This window comes from Prinia subflava, chromosome 1 (assembly GCF_021018805.1).
Source record: "Prinia subflava isolate CZ2003 ecotype Zambia chromosome 1, Cam_Psub_1.2, whole genome shotgun sequence".
NCBI classification, from domain to species: domain Eukaryota; kingdom Metazoa; phylum Chordata; class Aves; order Passeriformes; family Cisticolidae; genus Prinia; species Prinia subflava.
Genome location: NC_086247.1, coordinates 32198551 through 32221479, shown reverse-complemented (window position 1 = coordinate 32221479; position 22929 = coordinate 32198551). Strand labels below are relative to the sequence as shown.

The following is a 22929-nucleotide window of genomic DNA, read 5'->3' as shown; positions in this document are numbered from 1 at the left end:
AAGGTTTCTTTGGCTCTCAGCAATGTTGCACAAATTATTCCTTGGTGAAGGCCTTAAGCAATAAAATAAGCTGCTAATTTTATTTCCAATGGACTCACCCTTTTTGTTCTCAAATTTTGTTGGACTCCTTTCTCTCTGAAACATGATGGAATGAATTTGAATAGATCCAAATTATCAAACAAAAGTAAAAGATTAAACCAGGAAAAGAAAATATAGGAGTAAAAACAGAGTTGAGAGGCCACAGAAGTTTGAAGTCTGTGTGATGGTACAATACAACTTTTGGATTAAGGAGAAAAGCAAAATACTCCCTTTATTAATTTGATTAAGAAGGAAAAAAAATGAAGTTCTTTGTTGGAACACAGTCTCCTGACTGAATCCATGAAAATGAGCCTTTCTGTAAGGGCTGTATGTCATGGTGATACATTTCTCAGGCTTACATCATCATTGCTCAGAGAGAAGTTTATCACTCAAGTGCAGTAGTCATGAAGGAAGGTAGTTTCCTCCTCAGTAAGAAGACATTTCCTTATGGGGATGGTGATATACCTCCGTCACATTCAGCTGCTCTGCTTTCCATGTGCTTTTGAAAACCAGACTGGGCTGTAAAGCTCACTCTGGTAAAGAACTGCACTGAGTAAGATCAGTATGAATTTTTGTTGCATTGACAATGTCTTTTAATAGCAGATAGAATATAACTTTCCACCTTCAAAGAATGCTTTAGCCACCAGAACATGGAAGGCACTGGGCTACGTTTCATCTCCATGGAAAACATTCCATTTTTTACAGAATAATTTAATATTCAGTGGTTCAGAAAGTACAAAAGTGAACATGAGTGACTGCCTCATCATCAGCTGATACTGATCTTTCACTGTTTATGGAACTAACTTGGAACACTAGACTTTTTCTATCCGAGTCAGCAAGTACTCTAAGCACCAGGTAACAGGAATCATATTCTTTTCTCACTAATTTAGTATATGTTGAATAGATCTGTTCAAAGTGAAGAGGGTGAGCTGGAGAGGTGTATGACACCCTGTTTCAGGAGACTACAGCCTGGTGGACCAGGGCATTCTCTGAAGCAAGATGCAGAGGAAAAAGTGAGTCTCCAGTGTTAGCTACTGAGTAAAAAGCAGATTTTTGTTGGGAAGAGTTCCTCCTTCACCAGTACGTTGTGTCTTGCCCAAAGTGGTAAAGATCCCTGACCATCTACAGGATAGGGTATCCTCTCCTTGGGAAGAAGGGAGCACTGGAGTCCCAAAGTGACTGGAGGAGCAAATAGTTCCTGTGACTAAGATCAGCGTGCTTCTGAACGTGCCCAGAAATGGAGATTTACATGGACAATCCTCTGCTCTGAGAAGTTGTCTGTGCACTTTAAGATGTTTTGTGTCATATCTGGGATACAGAGATTTTTCTATGCTTAGTTTGCCACCGAGTTAGTTTGGCACTTAAACATTTGGGTATTTAGAGTATAGGTGCTTCTGTTTTCAGTTTGGCAGACAGATCATTTGTGTACATATATTCACACGTACATAGACACATGCACAAATATGTGTAATTTGAATCCACTCACACACACAGAAACACACAAGTGTATACATAACATTTAAGTAGAGTGTTTATATATAATTATTATATATATATAAAATATTTATATATTTATGAATAAGAAAAGTTTAGGTCCATTTTTAAAAGCCAGTACTGGTCCCTTTATACAGATTTTGAAAAACTGCCATTTTGTCTTAATTCTTCAACTGAAAAAAAAGTATGAAGAACTTCTGTTTGAAGAAAGAAAAGGGGTTTTTTTTGTTAAACAAAACTTAAAAGAAAATAGCAAAAAAAATCCTGAAAGCTATTAAGTCTCTGATTTTTCACAAACTCTTATTCACAAAAATGTTTTCACAATATTTATGAAATATGTGTGGAAACTTTTTCTTCAGCTGTTGTGCAAACACAGCAGTTAGAAGTACAACTGATGCTAAGGGAAGGGACAGAAATCCTTAAGGCACAGAAGTCTTACACTTACCCTTTGGGTGCCTGCAAAATCTGCTGCAAAATTTTGTACATCAGATTGTAAAGGCCTTGACAGTGTCCTTCCTCCTAAACAAGAAGCTTACTTATGTAAGCATTCACAACAGGCTGATAGATCTGCTGGTATTTCATAAGCAGTTTCCAAATGACTCCAAAGGTGATGTTCAAGATAATTGCAACCAGTTGGGATCACATTTTCAGAAGACATCAGAAAAATATCATCCTTTCTGGTATATTTTAACTAAGTCAGTGCTATTATTATTCTGGCCCTGGGTTGTTTTGTCTATGAGTTAGAAGAAACATTGAAATAGTAGCAACATATTTCTCAGTGCTGTGTTGATCACATGCAACAAGTATTTCACAATATATGTTGAAGTGAGCTGCATAAATTGACTGCCCAGCCTTGGGCTTTGTGACTTTTCTTTTGCAAGGAACTCTTGCATTTCTGTGCTCATTTAATTGTTTACTCCTACCAAGCATGTATTGTACTTGGGAGCTGTAGTCTCTGCTTGCCAGATATTTAACTAGAATGCTTCTAGTGCATCTTGTAAACAGTTGCCAATTTTATAAATTATCAGTGGGGTTGAACTTTCATTCACCAATAACCCCAGCAATATGACAGCTGGTGCCTTGGTCAATAAGGCTGTGTGAAAGAGCTGGTTGAAGTGCAGTTACTGTGCTGCACTGGATGGGAACTTCTTCCTCCACAAGAAAAAAGTTCTGCGCCTTTTTTACTTTATATTTTGTCTCCATATAGGAGGAGATCAAATTTGGTTTGCCATAAATTTTCATTTTATAAAAATAGAAGGCAGGAAAGTTCAGTTGAAGTAATTGGGTTACCACAGACAGATGTCACATTTTGATTTTTTTCCCCTATCCTATTTAAACATGTCTTCTTTGTTTTGAACTACATGTGAAGACCTCCTATCTTTAAACCTAAGTAAATTTTAAAAATTCTAATCTATTTACAGCCAGTTCAAATACAGTTAATTTGGGGTAGGGGGTGGAAACAAGCCATTTTGAAATAGGGAATTAGATAACATTGACTTTACTATTATTGTCCTTAAATATTTTTAACAGTTACCAGTGGTTTAGAAAAAAAGGAAATCTATGCTGCACATATAATCACAAACAAAAGTACATAAGCAGGTTTAAATGATTGGTTTTAATGCACAAATATATATTTAATATATTGTAGTGAGAAGTAGAAACTGTTTTATCCAGGGTAATTTTCTTCTCATTTATTGTGTATTGTGGGATAAACGTCATAGGTATTCAGGCTCTCCTAGATCCTGGTTATCACAAATAAAAGAAAATTTGGGCCTTAAATAAGCTTATATTTTTTATGTTTACAACCACTTCGTTTAGCTTTCCTTGTCATAAATCAATTATTGAGGTCTACTTAATTAAGAACAGATTAGAAACATTTTCATTGTTGTTTTTAAAATTTCCTTTGTACCGAAGTGGTATGGAGTTAAAACACCAAGTACAGAAGTGCACAGCCAACCATGACTAACTGCACAGAGCAAATAACAAGCTGTACGATCAAAAACAAGAGTCAGGGCTGCTCATGTGGAATAATAGAAATCATACCACCAAAACACTCCACACACGTCTCATCTCCCGATGTACACACTGGCTCGGCTCGTATCACGCCTCAGGAATGCAGTCACAAACAGCAAGGGACTGCAGCAGAGGTAAATACCCGGAGGGGAAGCAGCATTTCCCTGTGCCTCATCTGACAGTGCCTCATGCCTTCGGCTTGGGGATCGTGGGCCAGGAGGAGGCAAACAGAGCCAGCTGTCACTCAGGACATGCTTCTCTCCTTGCAGCTCTTCTGGAGGCGTCCTTGGGCAGCTGTGCCAAACGTACCCGGTGAACACTACTGCCCAGGGCAGATAACCTGCCATGTTTGAGCCAGAAGGCTGATGGAAGAGAGCCATTGTCTATAATCACTGGTCACAGAACCATGTCCCCCCAAAGCACACAAAATCATCATTCCATGCTGTACGCAGGGCTCTGACACAGTCCCTGTCTTTATTACCATTAAAAATCACCTCCTATCCTGTGCTCAGTTTTCTCAGGAGTTGCAAAGGCCATTCTTATCTGAGCGAAGAAAAGAATAAATACCTATTTATAGGATGCAACTGAGAGTGGGGCATACTGGATTTCACTGCAAGAGGATATAAAGATTTTTCCAAACAATTTTTTTTTTACTTACTGTTTTGAAAGAAGCAAACTAAACCCCAGCCCTCTGCCTATTAACTGGAAAACAAATCCAACTTAAAATTTTTGTTCAACTCTCACTGCAGGAAATGGGAAACCTTCTGCTGTTTCATGGGGAATTGGAGTAGGCCAGAAAGATGAGAGCAAAAACGAGCAGCCACCCACCAATAAAATGCATGTAGTAAAGCACTGTCAGAGAGATCAAGGGCTTTGCATACACTTTAGGAAGGATTAGATTTCATTGTCACTTCAGGCCAAGGAGGAGGAGATTCCATATTCCTGCATTCATCCCAGCTACTCCCCTACTCCTAAGGTTCCTCTCTACTCTTATCCAAAGATCCTTTAAAAATGCTGCTGCCAAGTACTAAATATTTTAAATCCTACGACCATGACTTCCATCAGAGGAAATTAAATGCCAGCTTAATTATCTTTTGAATTCAATGAGGACGCTAGCTGAAGGGTAAATCCAGCTCCACTGTGAATGGAAGGGGAATACTGGGATGGCTGGGCACAGAAATCTGCACCCTGCTCTGCAGCTCTGCGGCCCTGGTGCTGCTGTGCCTTGTATTTGTCAGAAGCAGCACATCTGTCCCTTTGGAGACCAGTGCTACATGTGACAGTGTGAGAACAGAAACTGCCAGAGTGTGCTGAGCTGTTGACAGGGCAGTGTTCTGCCCTGATGATAACTCAGATACAACATTAACCATGTGTATTCCCATCCTTTGAGCCATGTCAGATACCCACTGTCTCAGTGATGAGCCTTTCCCTGGGCAGGCTCTTCGTACACTGACCCCTGGAAGGTGTTGAAAAGATTTTTGAGAGGATACCTAAGTGATATATTTTCTCTCTAGCATAATTTCTCCTGATTAATAAATTCTATAGGTTCCAAACTGATGACAATTTGTGTTCTGAGTCCTTAAAGTGTTGGGAACACTGTAGTCTGCTAGATAGGCAAGCTGGCTCTTCTAGGCTTTATTCCTTATTCCTGCCATATTCCTGAAGACCAGCTTGTACCTTAGATCCACTTCTGTAAAATATGGCATTTGCTCATCCTTGAAAGTGCTCTGAGACATAGGATGAGGTGTGTGGTGTGTGCAATGGGGAACTAAACTGTACTTGGTGCTTAGCAAACAGAAGTTGGACAAAATCTATACCTTAAAGAATGTATAATCTAAAAATATAAATAAATTAAAAATATTAGCTGCTGTCAAAAACAAACAACCCTTTTAGAACAGTAACATTCAAACATATTAATAGTCTTTCAGTGTCCATCATTATTTACTTTTTAAACAAAACTAAATATCAAATCCATTCAGTTCCACTTGTACTTATTTTAGAAAGAAAAAAAATGAAAAAAGAAAATGAGGTTACTCGAGAAAAACATAGTAGTTTTTAGTTTATCAGACTTAATTCCTCCCCAGCAGCTTTCAGATACTGATAGCTCAGGAACTAAGAGAAACAGCTGTGAATCAACAAGACTGAAGATGGAGACAAGTCCAGTGGCTGCTGCAACATCACTGATGCAAGAATTTTGCTCAAGCTCTTGGGAGGTTGCTAGTGATAATGCCAAAGTAAAGTGCATTTCTGTATATGTGTGTGGATACTGCAGGATATTCTTATAGAGAAAATAAATGCTGCGGGTAGAACAGACTGAAATCTCTTCGCTGACACAGAAACCCTGGAATGCCTTAGTGACACCAAAATGATACTGTAGTTGTCAGGTTCAGTATCTTGATGAGCTCCATGCAGAGGTCTTTGTGATGCTGTTGGTATCTGTAGGGAGCAGGAACTCTTTCTTCAGATTTTTCCAGGAAAAGCTCCGTCAGCCTTCATTGGGGTCTCTGTGATGAAGCCTTTAACCCATGGCTTGGGAGTTGCTTTGAAACTGCCATCTGTGTGCTCTTGACATAAGGCTACAGGCTTTCTAACTTGTGATAATAACAATCATTAGAGAACCCTGCTTTTGGACAATAGTTAGAACTTCTGCTACTATATGACCCTTCTCCCCCAGTCTGCTCCATGTTTCTACAGTTTTGAGAAAAAGGAGTGAGCCCCTCAGCTCAGTTACTTGTCTTGTTTTATGTCAGAACCAAGCATAGTTCTGACAAGCAAGAGAATCTGAAATGAGAGTTTCAAAGAGATACTCTTTCTCTACTGTTGCCTAGATTTGAGAGGCTGAATTAGCTCTCTTGAGCCTAGACAGCTGGTTGCACACATTTGGTTGCAATTTGATCAGTGAGAGTGAGGTGAGCATCACTTTGCTGCACTCCACTGGAGCAAGCACTGGAGCAAGCCTGGTGCTCAGTGCAGAGCCCACCTGCAACAAAGCGACTAATCTAAAATTTACTGGGACAGGGAACACACCACAGAGGTTCTGCTGATGCCAGGGAGACCATACTGCCAGTCTCCTTGTCACACTCTCCCCAGTAAACCCAGCATCTCACCCTTAGGACAGAGGAATGGGTTGTTTTTCTCCTCCTTTTGTTCTTGTTCTCCATGAGAGGGGACAGTAATGCCATTTGTATCCTGCATACTAGCAGGTACAGCTAAAGCACAGACTAAGGCTGTTTCTGAGCTCTCTGAGCTGTCTGATGAGCTGAAGGAGCAGAATTTCTGCTCCAGCTGCCAATTAGGCAGATAACATATCCCTGAGAAAGGTGGTGTGTAAAGCTAATTATTTTTGTATGCTGCTGCCTGAATAACTTAAGTCTGCCAGGTGCCAAACGCCCCTGGAAATCTGTGGGAACTGAAAGGTTCAGCTTGTTCCTGACTCTTTTATGGAGTCAGACCCTAGAAAACTTCAAACTTGTAGAACAAAGGCTCCTTATCTGCCGGGGTTGAGAGTGAATCATACCCATGAGAAACATGAAGTAGGAAAAAAGGACTCCAAGCGCTGGCTCTGTGAGAGCAGGATGCCTGTTGCCCTGAAAGCCCATCCCAGAGGTGAATCAATGCCACTGTACCTTGCACCACTTCCTCACATTGCTGCTCCTCTGCTTTTCTGCATGAGTCACTGAGTTGTGTTCTCTGCTTTTCGTGCTTCTACAATCCTGTGCAGTGTTGTCATGGCTGTTATGCAGTTAAGCTTTATCTATTGCATTAAGATAAATAATCTGTGTTTTGGATAGATAAATGACCTAAATACCAGCATGTCTGGTCTAACATAGTAAGTTTGTAGAAAGTGGTGGCATGGGGACAGCTTGGCTGAAATCTGGCTCTAGTGTGGTAGCCAGTCATTTAGTAGTTTTTAATTGTTTTCCTTTTTTTCCTCTTAGTTGTCTAACTGTGAGTAATAAAGAAAGAGAAGACACTGCCATTGTACACATGAACTGATGTGGTTTTACTGCATTTGGCCACACACTTGAAAGAAATATGCTGGTACAGAGCAGCCACAGGCCTTATCTCTGCTGCCACTCCTTTCACAAAAGAATGATCTTTACATCAACAGTTTCCACCCTTGTCTTGATAACATTGCAGTCCTCCCTTTTGCTCTTGGTCCGAATGCAGAGATTAAAAGCACTCAGTTGATGCAAACAGTGGGTGGATACAACACACAGAATGGGGTGTAGATGTGCTTCACACAACAGAGAGCAGAATTGAAGGGGAAAATGTTGCTTGGAGGCAAGACGCCTCTTTAATTGATCATGGCAAGGAAAATCAAATACCATATTTGCTTTTTTCCTGGAGTATATTGAAAATGATCATAACTAACATCTGTTCATGTTAAGCAAATACTTGTCAAGATTTAAACTTCTGTTTGCATACAACTCTGAGTAGTGCATCTTAAAGTCATACATATTCATATAGAATGAAGAATGCATAATGTCTGCATAAAAAGATAAGCTGTATGACTATATATGAAGACAACAACTACAATTCTCACAGCACTGTCATTGGTTAATTTTAAAATATTCAAGCATTATTTAAAAAACAGTAAGCTGAACTTAAAACTACACTACAAAAAATTGTATAACTGAACCAATGCTGACTTGTTTTTGTCAATATTAATCAATTGAAAAGTTTCCCTTTTTTTTTTTTTTTTTCCTAACTTTTTTGTTAATTCACTGTTATTTTAACCTCCAGTAACACAATCAGACTTCTTCTGCCTCTGGGTAATTGAGTTATGCTCTGATCTCGAGTTCTAAGGGAAATGTTCAATTTTATTTTTTTCCACAGTTGAATAAACAGTACCATGTATACTATCTCTTGTGTTAGAATAGTGTTGTCTTCACATAAGACTCAAATAATGGTATTAGTCATTCATTTCCTTGTACACATACACCCTATTGCGTGTTGACAGGTTTATAAGGATGCAGTGGCAGCCGTGGGTGCTGGGGAGCTCCTAGACGACAGCCTTTGAATCCTTGCAGTCCTGAGCAATGGTGCCTGAGTTAGTCTGTTTATTGTCTGCTTTCTCTCCCAGATGCTTGACTTGTCTGAAAGATTAATACATTAACAAGAGTGGTAAGGTCCAGGGTTGCACATCTTTAAGACATGTTTATTACCAGATGGCACATGAGATTCAAAGGTCACTGTGGAAGGTAACATTTTAAAGTGAAACAACAATATTTATGTTCAAATACTATGCTGATGAGATCATATGGAAAAATGTTTCTGATTAAATTAGTTTATAAATAGCCACAATATATCTACTGAAAATTCCAAGTGGCACTTTTAGTCTTACTTCTTTTATTCTATAGCTTCCCAATTTATTTAGTAACACAAGACATAAACATAACAGCTCTTACATAAACAGACTAGCAGCTGGAAAAAAAATCTTTACTGTATGGACAACCCCACTTTCTTAAATAATTGAAAATCCAGTGTGAAACCCTGTTCTATTGTCTACTACTTAAGGCTAATATTCCATATCAGAGTTTTTAAGACCTGAAAAAAAATTCAACTTTTAAATTCTCTGAGGTAAAATTCAGCTTGCAGTTATAATGGCTTATTGGCAGATAGCTATGCTTATTTACAGGCAATATCATGTGCTACAACACATTTGACAAAAATCATGTTATGCTACTTACACAGAATCCATACAATGGAAAGAAAATCCTTTTCTTAGCATTTCTACAGGACTGACTGTCTCATAGCTCATTAGTAAACATTATCAGTAACACTAAACCTGAAATCGTGTTTATCCTTTCAAATTGTCACAAACTGTATGTAAATTCCAGAGGAAATAGTTTTGCATAGGTTTAAAAGGGCAACTAAGCTCTTAATTAACATTCCTTATCTACCATGCCACACAGGCATTAAAATGCAGAGGATTTAAATGGTACTTACTTTTCATGTGATCCGTTCTCAACTTTCATAGCTCCTTCCACTGGATCCAGTCCTTGTTCTGAAAACTGTTTCAAGGCACTTAACGCTGCCTAAAGAAAGAAAGGGTTGTCAAAAAACCCACTGGCACAATTCTGTTAGCACCAAATGAAGGAAGGTGTGTGTTTTCATATTCTAGACTCAATTAATTTCCTGAATATTGAAGCCATTTAGGCTAAAGAGTTACGAGAGTGCGCAATAGCTCCATGATAAACAACTGGGCTTGTGCATGGATTGAGGATATCTCCTTCTTCCTGGGCATATGAATGACTCCCATTTGTGTCCATGCAAGCTTCATCACTTATATGAAGAACAGGATATACTTCTAAGATTCTTGGCTTTCTGGCTGTAAAGTCATTCCCGCTTCCCCACCTGCTTTCCTAGAATCCACACTTCCCAGAGACCCTATGGACAAAGTTTTGAGTTGCAGATGGTTGCAGAAGGTGTGAGAAGCGGGAAGAGGGTCAGCAGGACACTACCAGCAAAAGTCAGATCTGAAACAATGTTACAGCCTGATGTCTTATACACAGGTAGTGAAATGTGCTAATCAGGGAAAGCCAATATGGGGTGATTAGGGAGAATCGGGAATAAAGAACAGTCAATTTTAATCTAACATTTTCCTGTGCATTCTTAATTGGCCAACTTCTGCCTCGTCTGCTATGACCTCCCCCTTCTTCGCTTCCCTCTATCTGCTTTGGTTAAAAAAAAAAAAAAAAAAAAAAAAAAAAAAAAAAAAAAAAAATCATTTTTTGTAATTGACTCAGAAAAGGTTGATAATGAAACTCTCTGACATCACACGGCCAACTTTGAAAATAGAGCCAGCACAATAAAGCAGCTGAGGTCAGTTCTACTGAGAAGGTGAAATGTAAAGCAGAGCCACAAAATGGATTTTGCTTTTTAATCACTTCCTCCTGAGATGCATTCAGAACTAATCACAGGGGAAAGAAAAGGTGACTTTGCACGGACATTTTGCCCTAAAATAACACCTCAAGCAGTGGAACTGGCTGGAGGTCCTAAAGTGATGTTCATGGTGAAGCAACAATTGCTGCTCTCTTTGTACTTGTTGGGATAGAAAGAATCCATGTCTCTATCTTCCTTTCCCTCACAGAGCAGGGACTCTGCCTGGAACAGGAGCTGCCATTGTAATGTAGTACTAGATTTGCCTTTGTACTAATTCTTTGCCTGGATTCTTTCAACAACTCCCTCGCTTGAAAGGTATGTTTATACAACTTAAATATTATTAGACAATGTGTATTTTGGTGAGATGAATAACAGCACAAAAATTGCCAGGCTGCCCCAAAGTAAAAGATCACGTGTTCCATATTTGTCTATAGTAATGACTAGCTGCTAAAGCCTCAGAGAGCTGTACAAGGTACTCCCACCCATAATGCATGAAAGTAGAATCTTTCTAGTCTAGTGAAATGTTATGGTTTGTGCCCTGACAGAAAAAAAAAGTGCTAAACATTTTATAAAGTCTCTTGGTAAACCTCAAATTATCACTGTTACCTACAATCCACTCCACCTTTTCCATGTATTCTGAGCCCCCTGTATGAGATCCTATTACTGGATCTTTCAGTTTTATCGCACACTGAGTTGCCCAGAGAGAATTTTCTCTTTATTATTTTTTTTCTAGTTTTCTTGATGTTTTGATATATTTCCATCCTTCATAACAGTTCTTTCTCTACCACCTCACAGTGTCCCTTCATAAGTGTCACATGTAGATTCTCTACTCCTGTAAGATCTAACCACCATCTGTCTTTCCATCCTTGATCTTGTCTGCACAGCAAAATCACTACTCATCACAAATAATTACCCCCATGGCAATGAGTGTTTTCAACTACTCTCTTCTTAACCTTTCTGTCCCATTAACCCGACACATTTCTTCATCCCAATTTCTCTCTCCTCCTCCTCTCCCTGAAGTCCTCTTCATCACAATGCAAGCACAACTCATCATGTGAGGAAGGGGAGTGATTTGGGCTCCTATGCTTCCTTGTACTTGATTTGTTCATGGGTTAGCAACTGTGAGAAAGAATCCAATGGGTAGGGACTGGCACCCAAGAATCTTCTGTCTTCCCACATCCACTTTTTTCCCTGATGCACATTAGCAAAACTACCAGAATCTCCTTCCTTCTTATGTGTGGTAAACCAAAGCCCATTTCCAGGTAGCACTGCTAGGAGAGAAGGAAGCTAAGATATCCACTCCTCCCACACACTTAAACTGTTACCTCATATGTTTCTCAACTCACCTTGTTTACTTTTTCATACCCACTCTTAGCTTCCTGGTCTGATGTGTGAATTGTAAACTTATTGTGGAAGAACTTTGTGCTCAGGTTATTTGTTTGTACAGTGACTTGGACAAAAATGCCCTGATCACAGTTTGTAAGTAGAGCCAAGTCATGTTTCATTCAAGATTAAATCACAGATTGGTCATATGATCTGCAGAACAGTCTGACCTCAATTAGGGATAACTGAAATCCTGAAATTATCAAGAGATTAATTAGACTAACACAAACATCCAAATTCTAGAATTGCTGAGTAGCTCTGTTACTTACTACTGTTTCACTCACAGAACTGACTATTTGCAAAGCATCCCACATAAATTACAGAATTACACAGGAACTTGCAGGGTTGTTTTCCAGGAAAACTGATTTGAAACTTCCTAGATGAATAGTAACCACTAGCTTAATAGAATCAGATCAAGAGAGCCCCTCTCCTCTTCTAACAGCAAGGGAAGTACTACAATATAAAATAATGAACACTTTGCCTATAAGCATGGATCATTGGGTGTCAGTGGGAGCATGGGAGCACATAGGTGTCAATAAAGTAAATATGGAACAATTAGAGAAAACATGTAGAATCAAAATATCATTCAAGGTGTTCAACAATAAACATGTTTAATACCAACGCAATTTCCAAATCCTAATGCTTGTAACATGGTGCAGTCTCATTTCATCATCTCACCCTTTTTCAAGCCATGCCTTTCCCAAACTGAAATAGGACATAAAAGATAAAATCTCAGACCTATTGCATTTGTGAAACCAAATATCAGAGGGAGAAATCATCAGGGAAGCAGTCCTGTGCCTGTATCCTTGGTCTTCCAGCTACAGGTGTCGGTGTTTTTTTGTGAGTACTGTTGAAATCTTTCCAGCTTCTAAATGCTCTCCCACTCAGGACTCCAGCAGCCCCCAGGGCTAAGATTTTGTTCCTCAGGTTCTCCCAACCTCCTACACCTCACAGTCCCTCTTTAACTTCCAGTTTCCTAATGTGTTCCAGGTTAATACGTCTGATTTCTTTTTCATGGAAGCATGTCTTCCTCTCCATAAGTTACCTCTAGGGCAAGCCTAATTACTTATATCTCAACATTTGCAACAAGATTTGAGTTTTGGGAAAGTTTGTTTCCTTTTTAAAATGTCCACTCATGGGATCTGGCTGAAGGGGAGTAGAGGAATGGTTGAAAGAGCCTTGCAGTGTGCTAAAAACTCCCCCTTTTCTTTCTCCCATAGCCTGCTTGTATTTGGAAGGATCAGCAAGCTAAGAGAAGCAGGTGAGTAAACAATACTTTGGATCTTAATAGATGTCTTTAATGTTTCTTCTCTCCCCATCATGCCCCTAGACAGACATGAAGATGCTGGATTCAGGAAGGAAGTTGGTAGCTTGGAGGCTGTGACCTGAATAGTCAGCAGAGAGACATAGAGCTCAAGTAATCTGCAATGAAGAAGAGTTACAAGCAGACACCAGGCTAATTTAATCCATGATTCAATTCTATTAGTCCCAACAGATTTACACCACTTGGCTTAAATATAACTTATGAATGGCAGATAACTTAGGTTAAATGAAAAGGAAAGAAAAGAATGGAACATTTGACAGTGAATCTGGTGAACAATTTCCTCTTTTAAAGGCTCAACACTTCCTTCCATTGATATTTTTCTTACAATACAGCATCTGCACAGATACAGAGAAATTTTTCTCTCCCCCAGAAGATTTTACAACTGTTTTGTGAGTGAAGCCCCATAGGTTACAGAACAGATGTCCTTACACATTTCTTGTATCACATGTTTTCTGTGTAGCTACAACAGTGCCAAAAATCCAATGCCAACAGGATGCACCGCACTGCTAGCTGTTTGTCTTGGCTGCCATTTCCATTAGTAGTATGTGTGTGTATCAGGATGGGGATGGATGTTTCCAGTCACTTTTTAGCTTTCCTCAAGTCAATTGGCAATTAGTAAATAGCACTGAAACTTGTAAATATTCTTCCTGTTTCTCACTCTGGGGATTAAGTGTCTTATAATGACAATCTAGTAACATTAGGTCATTCTCTAGCAAGAATAGCAGACAGGCACTCCACTAGCCTATATGCCTTTAAGATCACATCCTCAAAATAAAATTTTCACGTTTGTTTTAACACAGTATGTGGTTTGTGTTTTTCCTCTTAAATCTATCTTACTTTTCAGCTTATTCCATGAAACTGAAAATTGTAAAAGTTTGTTGTTCTCTGTGGCCATTCCAGTTGACTTTACCAAAGGAGGTCTGAGACAATCCTAATAAACACACTGCTTCATACTATTAGCTCACTGGTGATATGCCTCTTAACATCAATTTTCCTAGTACATTAAAACACCCATATTCAACTTGGCCTTTATCAGTGTTTTCTGAAGACATAAAATTATGGGCAGAAACTGCAAGACTGACTAGTCAGGGTCTAGAGAAGGTCATGAAGGACAAGATTTTACTGTCTTTAGTAGCTGGGTCTTAGTTCAGGACTGAGTTTGCTGAGTCAAATGATTCATTGTGGTCATGTTTCTTGTAGTCACATGCCATATGCATCAACAAGTCTCTGTTGCTCAAGTTTAGGCTTGAGAACATGTTTGCATACCAGGTTACCATCACAGACTCTAGTCCTGGATTTTAGTTTCAAGCCAAAAGCCTAGAGAACAGCAGAGCATGAGCAAAACTGGTAGTATTTACAAGCAAATCAATGCTTATTTGTTTTCTAAATCAAAAGAAAAAGATTTCCTCTAATCAGTGAGTTTCTTTCCCCTTCCTGGACTACTGAGGCCTCAAAAGGCAATGTCAGCTGTGCAATAACATTGCAGCAAAGCTGTCTGCATCAGTAATGAGATGCACTTCATGAATTTTTAATATATGGATTTTAATTTCACATTTAAAGGCTATTGAAAAAACCCCAACAATATTACAGCTATAGAGGTGAGTTTGATGGCTCAGTGCCCCAAAACTGAGCAACTATTTAAATCTGTATTTATTCAAATTATTGCTCTTGGTGATTGCTTTTGATTTTTCTAGATGAAGAAATTTTTGACTAAGCTTCCACCTGGCTTTAAGTTGCCCACACATAATACTTCATGCATAGAGAAATGCACGAAGAAAAAATATATTTGTTTGTGTGGACTTATATACATGCACACAAGGTAGCTAAAGTTTGTCTCCTTAACATACCAATTTAATTCTCGGATTTTTCTACAGGTTGGCTACTTACAAACTAAACAAAAACTAAGTATTGCAAACAAATCCCTTTTTCCCACAGTTCTGTTGTAAATGAATTTACTATATTGCAAGCAATAACTCCTGCTAGGAGTTTTCATCGCTTTCCTTTCAATGTGCTGTTCTCTCCAGCTGATTAGATTTCATGTGAACCAATGTTAAAATCTGTTTGAATATTAAGTTCTTTTCACAGCACAGAGTGTAAACCTTAATTAAATGACTTTAAGCTCTTTCCTCATATTGTTTATGATATGCATGAAAAACACAGGGCTATAATCTGATTAACTCATGTAGTTTACATGGAAATAGCATTTTCCAAACTGATTAATCTCTGCACAAAGGCATAGTCACCTGATAGGCACTACCACTTAAAGCTACTGATTGCACCTGTCAAGAGAAGGAGCTTGGAGGATAGGAGGAGTCCACTGTTTTCAAACAAAGAATGATGATTCACAGATGTAGCTTAGAACAAGTCCCACATAGTAGTTAATGCTGCCCCCAGGCAACTCATGCAGCCAGAATTTAAATGACACACAATCCATGTACAGCCTGACCTTGCCAGCTTTCTGGGGGTAATCCTAAAGTAAGGATTAACTGTTCTTGAACAATTTTTCCAATATATTAAACAGAGCTTCTATCAACAACAGCATGCATGTCACCTTCCTCCACCTAGTTTTACTGGACACATGTAGTCATTCCTCCATGTCTCTTAATATGCTGAGAAGTGCATGGAGTGAAAGACACTATTCAACACGGAACTTTATTTCCATAGGTTTTGATCTTCAACCCAAATTCACCTACTTCATCTATTAAAGAGACTGCTTAACACTAGAGAGAGTCAATTGGGCATGGCTTATTTTCCATGTGAACCACCATACTAGAAATCTGACTGCCATTCTTGGGACCATGCAATAATTCCAGGAGTAAAGAATGGTGAAACATTCTCTTAAAGCCCAAGAAAGAGCTGCATAATCATCTGGGGTGAGAGTCACAAAGAGAGAAAAGCATGCTGAAAAGCACCTATTTAAAAATTAGTAAAAAGTATGTTTTATATGAAGAGGATTTAATAAATGATACTTAATGTCAGACACACCCAAGTTAACAGAATATAAGAGATTAATCCAGCATGGAGAGGTCAGTCTAGTTGCCAAGTTTAGACTGTGTTCTTACTTGCAGGTAGGAATAAAAGAAGGGATTGCTACAGGATCTATATGGGACTCAGACTGTATGAGACTGTTCTTTAATCTGCATCTTCTCAGACTCCTCCCACACACATATTCCCAGTTGAAAGGGGCAGTATATTCAAGTGCTGCCAAGACTTTTGCCTTCATGACAATTTATTCAGGAAACCAGTAAGGTGATGCTTCTTCATGAACATCTCAAAAGAGCTTTCGGGTTCAATGCCAGTATGTACTGAGGTGTGTCTACCTCCTCTTATGGTGAAGTGAGGTGTGAAAGTTGGGCCCCAGTACCAGCAGTTAAAACAAATCTTAAATAGTTAAAACAGAATTAAGAGTTAAGTAAATCTTCTATCAGACATTTTCAATATCTTTTCAATGTATCTCCTACAGATTTTGTCTAGAGTTCTGGAAGTTCTTTTAAAGTAAATTTGTTTCTAATTTCCAGACTTCAAATTTTTCCTTCAGTTGCTGCAATTCCAAGAACAAATACAGAAAGTCATGCATCATCACAGCCTACTTATAAGCATGAAAGAAAAGATTTTAAAATTAAATTTCCAAGTGTTTACACTACATATATTCAACAGAATTTCACTAGACAGCAATTAATCTTAATCTTGCTTCTAATTTTATATCCTTAGACAAAAAGTACTTAAACACTAACTTTCAGAAGGTAGATATTTAAGTAATATAGGAGCTTTCACTAATTAGAGACTTCCAAATGAGAGTATTTAGATTGCAAATTATTGTATTGGTAGGTAGAGGTTTAAATTACAAACTAAGACAACACTCAAGCATGACTGAAGAGGTGCAGACAAAAATTATAGGAGATTTTAAGAAAGACAGCTTCAAATGTAAAACTGAAAACAGCAGAACGCATATCCTCAGGCAAAATCCTGCACCAGCATTGAGAAAAGGCCATGAATCACTCTCTCATCACTGATGGCTGGAAAATATCCATGTCAGCTGTGTTCTCAGAATGATTTGGTTTATTTATTTATTTATTTATAGGCATTTCTCCACATCACTGCAATAGATTTGCAAGTCTGCTGCCATTAACCCTGTGTGTATTGCAGAAGATTTTGACCTCTTGATTTTAAATAAGTGGACTGACATTCTTGACTGTGTAAGAGTTTACAGTGACTTCTAAAATATGCTGTGTTAGACAATCCTCTTCATTTATCTGACCTCCACAGCTCCATCCTGGTTTTGACACCACTGCCACTGTCTTCACTACATAGATATCAATACATAAATGACTGTGTTATTCCCCATGATGGAGTGGGCCCTGACCTACATAGTACTGTAGATATAGCTCCAACTCTCTTAACGAAATTAATGAGCTATAAGCATTTATTCTGTTATTTAAGTGGTTTTCTTAGGTAGTTGCTCATACAGAGTAGTCAAAAAACCCTAGATATTAAAAGATTTTTATGAATTCCCAAATATCCACACCAAAATCAGTATACAACAAGGTTCAAGCTATTAAGTATTATTCAATACTTGCATCACCATGGTTACTCTTTCCCTTAGTAAACTGAACTTGTAAAACACACTCACTTAGTGTTTAGGTACTTTTTGGCTCTCCTTACAAATATCTTCTTCTCCATGAGACAAAGTGTCACTAAGGAACAGAGGTAGTTTAATTAATGCTGTTTTAAAAGAGAGGGAAACCAAAGAAAGAGAACATGAGCACAGAATGGACTGGCCTAAGGTCAGGCAATAAAAGCAAGAATCAGGTTTTTTTATGTGCATTTTGTCACAGGCCAAGATAGAAAGAAGGAGATTCTGATTAAAGATATTTAATGATAGAAAATTTTAAAAGTCTGCACTGCAGCCATTTAATTCAAATGCCTCATTCCTATCACTATCACTCATCAAGCCATCATCTACTTAACAGTGAAAAACATTTTCTATGACATAGTGACAAAAAAAACTCCCTTTTAGGAGAAGATGACTGGTGAGAGCCTCTCACAATTTTTTTTCTGAAATATTCTTAAGAGTACTTTTCCCCCCACAATGTTTAACAAAATTACCTATTTTTTTCTTTAAACTTGACATGTTTTCATGACTAAAGACCATACACTTTGTTTTAGACATGGGACCAATTTTCTAAATATCAGATTCCTTGGTTTTAGCAATTTTAGAATGAAAGAATGTTTGATCTCTCACACCGAGGCCATTATCTTAAATTTTAAGCACTTGTAAGTCTAAACATGACTAGAAACTTCAGTTTGAAGACAAAAACAACAGATTACATTTAATGCAAAGCATTGGCCATTGGTTTCTTCATGGAGCAAATTGTAGCTGGAACAATGGGGGAGCTTAGGGCTGTAGATTCTTGCATTACAACATCTGTAATGAAGCCCACGTACTAAATTGTATCCTATCTCTGCTCCTGTGAAACTCTACTCCTGTGGCTGGCACACTGGCATACAGAGAAGGATACTTCCACCCTCAGAGACCTAATGACCAATCCCCCTCTTCATTCCCCAAGTCTCATTTTACAAGTGTGTACATATGTCCAACAAAGTACCAAATCTAGATTGACAGTTAAAAGCATTATATTTAGCATATATGGCATGTAATTAGAAATTTGAGTGTTTCCAAAAGGAAAAAGGTTTTGATTCTGATCTTAGAGTATTCTTTCACTGTATTAGCTGGTATTTTTTTCCTAATTGAAGTTGATTTAAGTGTGAGCAGAGTCAGACCCAAGAGGTACAAGACAAACTTCTCATCTCAAGTAGTTTGTAATATAATTTTGTCTTTGCTAACTGTTGATGGCTTGTCCTCATCCCATTTTAACCTACAACCATCAGCTCTCTTAATGGAAGTGTCTATAAAGATCTTCTCTAAAATATGCTTTTCCAGCACACTTAATGTCTTTTAATGTCTTTCCAATTAAATCCAGATGTGAAAAGCTTAAGGAACAGTTCTCAGGACTGAAAAAGATGACATAAATCTTGCAGCTGACAGAGATCCCACTGAGCTCAGTTGGGAAAATTCACAGAGGACTTCTTGTGGGCCAGAAAAGCTGCTGGGTATAAAGACAGATGTGTATACTCCTATTAAAAAAATTTAAATAAAAACTGACTCCTACAATGAGGTATCCACAGTTATCAGGGACATTACTAACTCAGCCCCTCAATGTGCTGAGCACATCCTGTGCAGTACAAATTTCCCTCATCTTTTCGGGAAGTTTATCAGAGTTGAAGGGGGTCACATCTGTTTGGGAAAGAGCCCCTAACCTTTCAGGACTGCACCTCTTATACCAGTGTAGGGGCTGATACTGGAAAACACCGTCTGTCTTGCTCTCTTACTGCCATCAACAGGGAGGGAACACTCTGCAAAACAATACTGAATTTCTGTCCACTCTCCTTTATCTCTTCCATAATCAAGTTAGCATATTAAATTGTGGGTTTATTACAGAAGACTCCCCAAATGTGATATTAATTATAAATTCTTACCAGTCTGATGGGAAACTGGGCATTCTTAGTAGCTGACTACCACTGCTGTGTAAGTGCTGTTTGTGCAGCTGTCAAATTGAGGTTTGTTTTGCTGTAATCACTTGCACACCCTTAGGATTTTTTTATTTTATTTTATTTTAACAACAGTACATCATCTTATTTTCCAAACACAGACCGTAAATGTAGGCTCAGATCAAGCCACATCTTTCAGAGGGACAGGAAATATTCACACATGCAGTTTGTATTAAAGAATGTCACTAGAAAACTGCTCAATGCTAGCAGTTTTCATACTTTCTGACTTTCCTGCTACTTACTCAGTTGCTTTTTAAATTAGAAAATTATCCAGACAGATCAATGATTTTTAAAGAGTTACATCTTTGTGAGACATCTGAAAAGAGGAAAAATGTTCCAGGATAGAAGAAAAGCCCATTTCTAACTGAAGCTTGAGTCCATGTTCATTAGTGATGGGAACTTCAGTAATGACATTTTGGATAGTATTACTTAATTTCTTTGCATTTTTCTAATGTCCATACAAAGATTTTAACATGATTTGGTGTCTTGAGTGAGTGTAGAGAAATATGAAACTAACTATCTGAATTAAAGGGCAATCAGGCATCCTCAAGGACAAGTGATCCAATGTTGGGACCTAAACAGTAGTGCAAACCTAACACTGAAAGCAGCAGGCTCCTAAACACACAAACTCTCTTGAAGACAAAATTCCTCTGGTTCACAGCTTGCTTTACTTTTCACAATGGCCAGCACTTTTCAGATTATCACTCCTTCAGGACTGAAGGCTGGATCTGACTCCCACCAAAATCACTGCTTCATGACCATCACTCAGAAGACACGAGGAATGCCCTTCCCTTGGAATGAGCCACTGCTGCCATGAGGATCCCACTCTTGGCTAGCTCAGGGAATGAGCTCAAATCTTCTGCTCTTTGCTGCCAGGGACCACCAGGCCAGCTCTGATTTATAGCTTTTTCTTTACAGTTTTATGATACAAGAATGTTCACTTGTAATTACAACAGCATTTTGTTGGCTCCCTGCCTTCACTTGGGTATGTGCAACACCATATCCTTCATTCCAGCCTTTTTTATGTCAAGACCCCAAATTTGAGAAGAAGAAGTATCTCAGTATTACAAGGATGCTGCAGATCTTGCTGCTCCTTAAAGAGGAGACCTGTACATGTTTGTTTAGGGGGACACGTGAGCAACTGGATCTGACATTCAACTAGGAGTCTAATGGAGAGCTGGTCAAAATTCTTCCTCAGAAAAACACTAAATTAAGAAAAAACTTTTTATGAGAATGTATGATTTCTGAGACAAGCTTTTTTAGGTCCATGATAGACTCTTCAGTCAAAATATCACAGACAAGTGCAAAATATAACCACTGCACTAGCAACTTTTTGATGTGCCACATATATATATATATATATATATATATGTGCCACACACACACACACATATATATATATATGTACCTGTTGATTTGTCTCTGTGAGAAAAATTCAACAGGTGTCCAGTTTATTTGAAAATGAATGGACATACTTGTACTCTTGATGTGTTTTGTGGGATAAAAATTTTGTTTTATTCAAAAGAAGGTGACTCTGCCATGAAGCTGCTGTATCATCTTGAAGAAACACTTTAGCTCAATGTTTTTTCAGACATACTCTTAGCTCCTGAATTTGAGATTATCAATTAGTACATTTCCACCATCTGTGGTTTAAACTTGATTTTGTCATTTTCAGTACAGGCATAACCTCTTTCAGGGAAAATTCCAAGTATTTTAGATACCATTTAATAGTTAACTGTCAAGCAATTTCCAGGTCTTTTAAACAAAGAATACTTCTGTGCTAGCTTAATTTATAGAGCCATATATGTCCCATTTTAAGTGGATGTGATTAAGAAGAAACGCTAAGCTTAGATTATTCTACTAAATGAGAAAAGTTTAAAGCCAATAAACTGTATCTAGGATTTTAGCTGGAAGATGAAATAAAAGGCACATTTGTTCCTGGTCACTGAATTTTTAACCTAGGTCTGTTGCTCCTGCTGTTAAGCTCCTATACATTCCTTACTAGCCCGTAGTGTCCAGCATTCCCAGCCCTCAGTGCTTGGAATTAGAGCTGAACTGAAAAATAAAACCAGGTTTTTTTGAGAGCTAGTGTATGGAAAGCATCACATATTCTGACATAAGAAAGCAAGTGAAAAGGCTAATTGTTAAAAAGAGGTCTTCTACCTAGGATTTTTAAAAGTTTAGATTAGATGTATAAATTTCAACCTACCATTTGAGTCTGAGAATTCTGGCAGAATCTGAAAAATGGGAAGATGCTGCTGAAGCTGGTGGATAAATGAAAGCTGTACATTGTCTAGCTCCCTAGTAAAGAAAAGGAAAAATTGAGCCTTATGCTCTTACTCAGGTCTCTGTCTCAGGTATGAGAATATTTTGAAGTGCCCCAAAATTTGCCTTTATTATACAACAAGAAGGAAAGAAAAAAAACCCCACACATTTTCTAGCAAAAAACAAACCTATACTATTTCTGCTCCTCCTGTGCCTTTTCAAGCTTTTATATATATATTTAAGTAGAATATTTTGACCTGGCTTTTTGCAATACAGGAGCTGTAATATGACTTCATTGCTTCTCTTTTTACCTCAAAATCCTGTGAGAGTATTTGGCTATTTCCTTAAGGTGAAATAAAAAACTAATCTGCCTTCAGTGGCCCATCGTTCCAGTGATCAAGTTAAATGACACCATTGCAGGAACGCCTCATAATACATGTTTTCCACCTGACTAGTCCAGTGCTGCTATTTTACACACAAATTCAAGCATTTCTTAGCAGAAGCATCTTGAAGTGAAGGATTAGTCCTCACTTAAAATCAGTAGCAGCTAACTTCCTGTGCATTTTGTGAAGTGATAGATGAATTTTTTATTGGATTATTTTATATTTTCTACTGCTTACCGGTCTCCTTCTTAATGGAAAGGCCAAATCGACCCTCAGATTCAGCTTCTGTTGCTGTTTGTGTGTTGATTTAAGTAGGAACTGGCCTTGTCCACCTGGATTTGCTTTAGTCATTAAGTCCAACTTCAGTCTGCTAATGCACAGGTAGAAAGATAAAAAGAGTAGTAAAAGGCACCTTCAGTCATCTCCATGATTGCTGTCCTGTGTGTTTTTCTGCCATATGTTGGGTACTGTGTACTTCAAAAAGTGCTTCAA

General features: G+C 38.2%; 1 protein-coding gene across 3 annotated transcripts in view; it reads right to left on the bottom strand.

Annotated features, from left to right (window-relative positions):
* Window positions 1-7562: 7562 nt before the first annotated feature.
* STAU2 (staufen double-stranded RNA binding protein 2) overlaps window positions 7563-22929 on the bottom strand; it is a 171224-nt gene continuing 155857 nt past the window's right edge. For all 3 annotated transcript variants that reach the window (XM_063392463.1, XM_063392455.1, XM_063392471.1), the window contains 2 exons: window positions 9538-9626; window positions 7563-8684 (listed from right to left, as the gene is read on the bottom strand). In XM_063392463.1, the coding sequence (XP_063248533.1) occupies window positions 8591-8684; window positions 9538-9626 (183 nt within the window). In that variant the 3' untranslated portion in view covers window positions 7563-8590. The remainder of the gene's footprint in view (window positions 8685-9537; window positions 9627-22929) is intronic.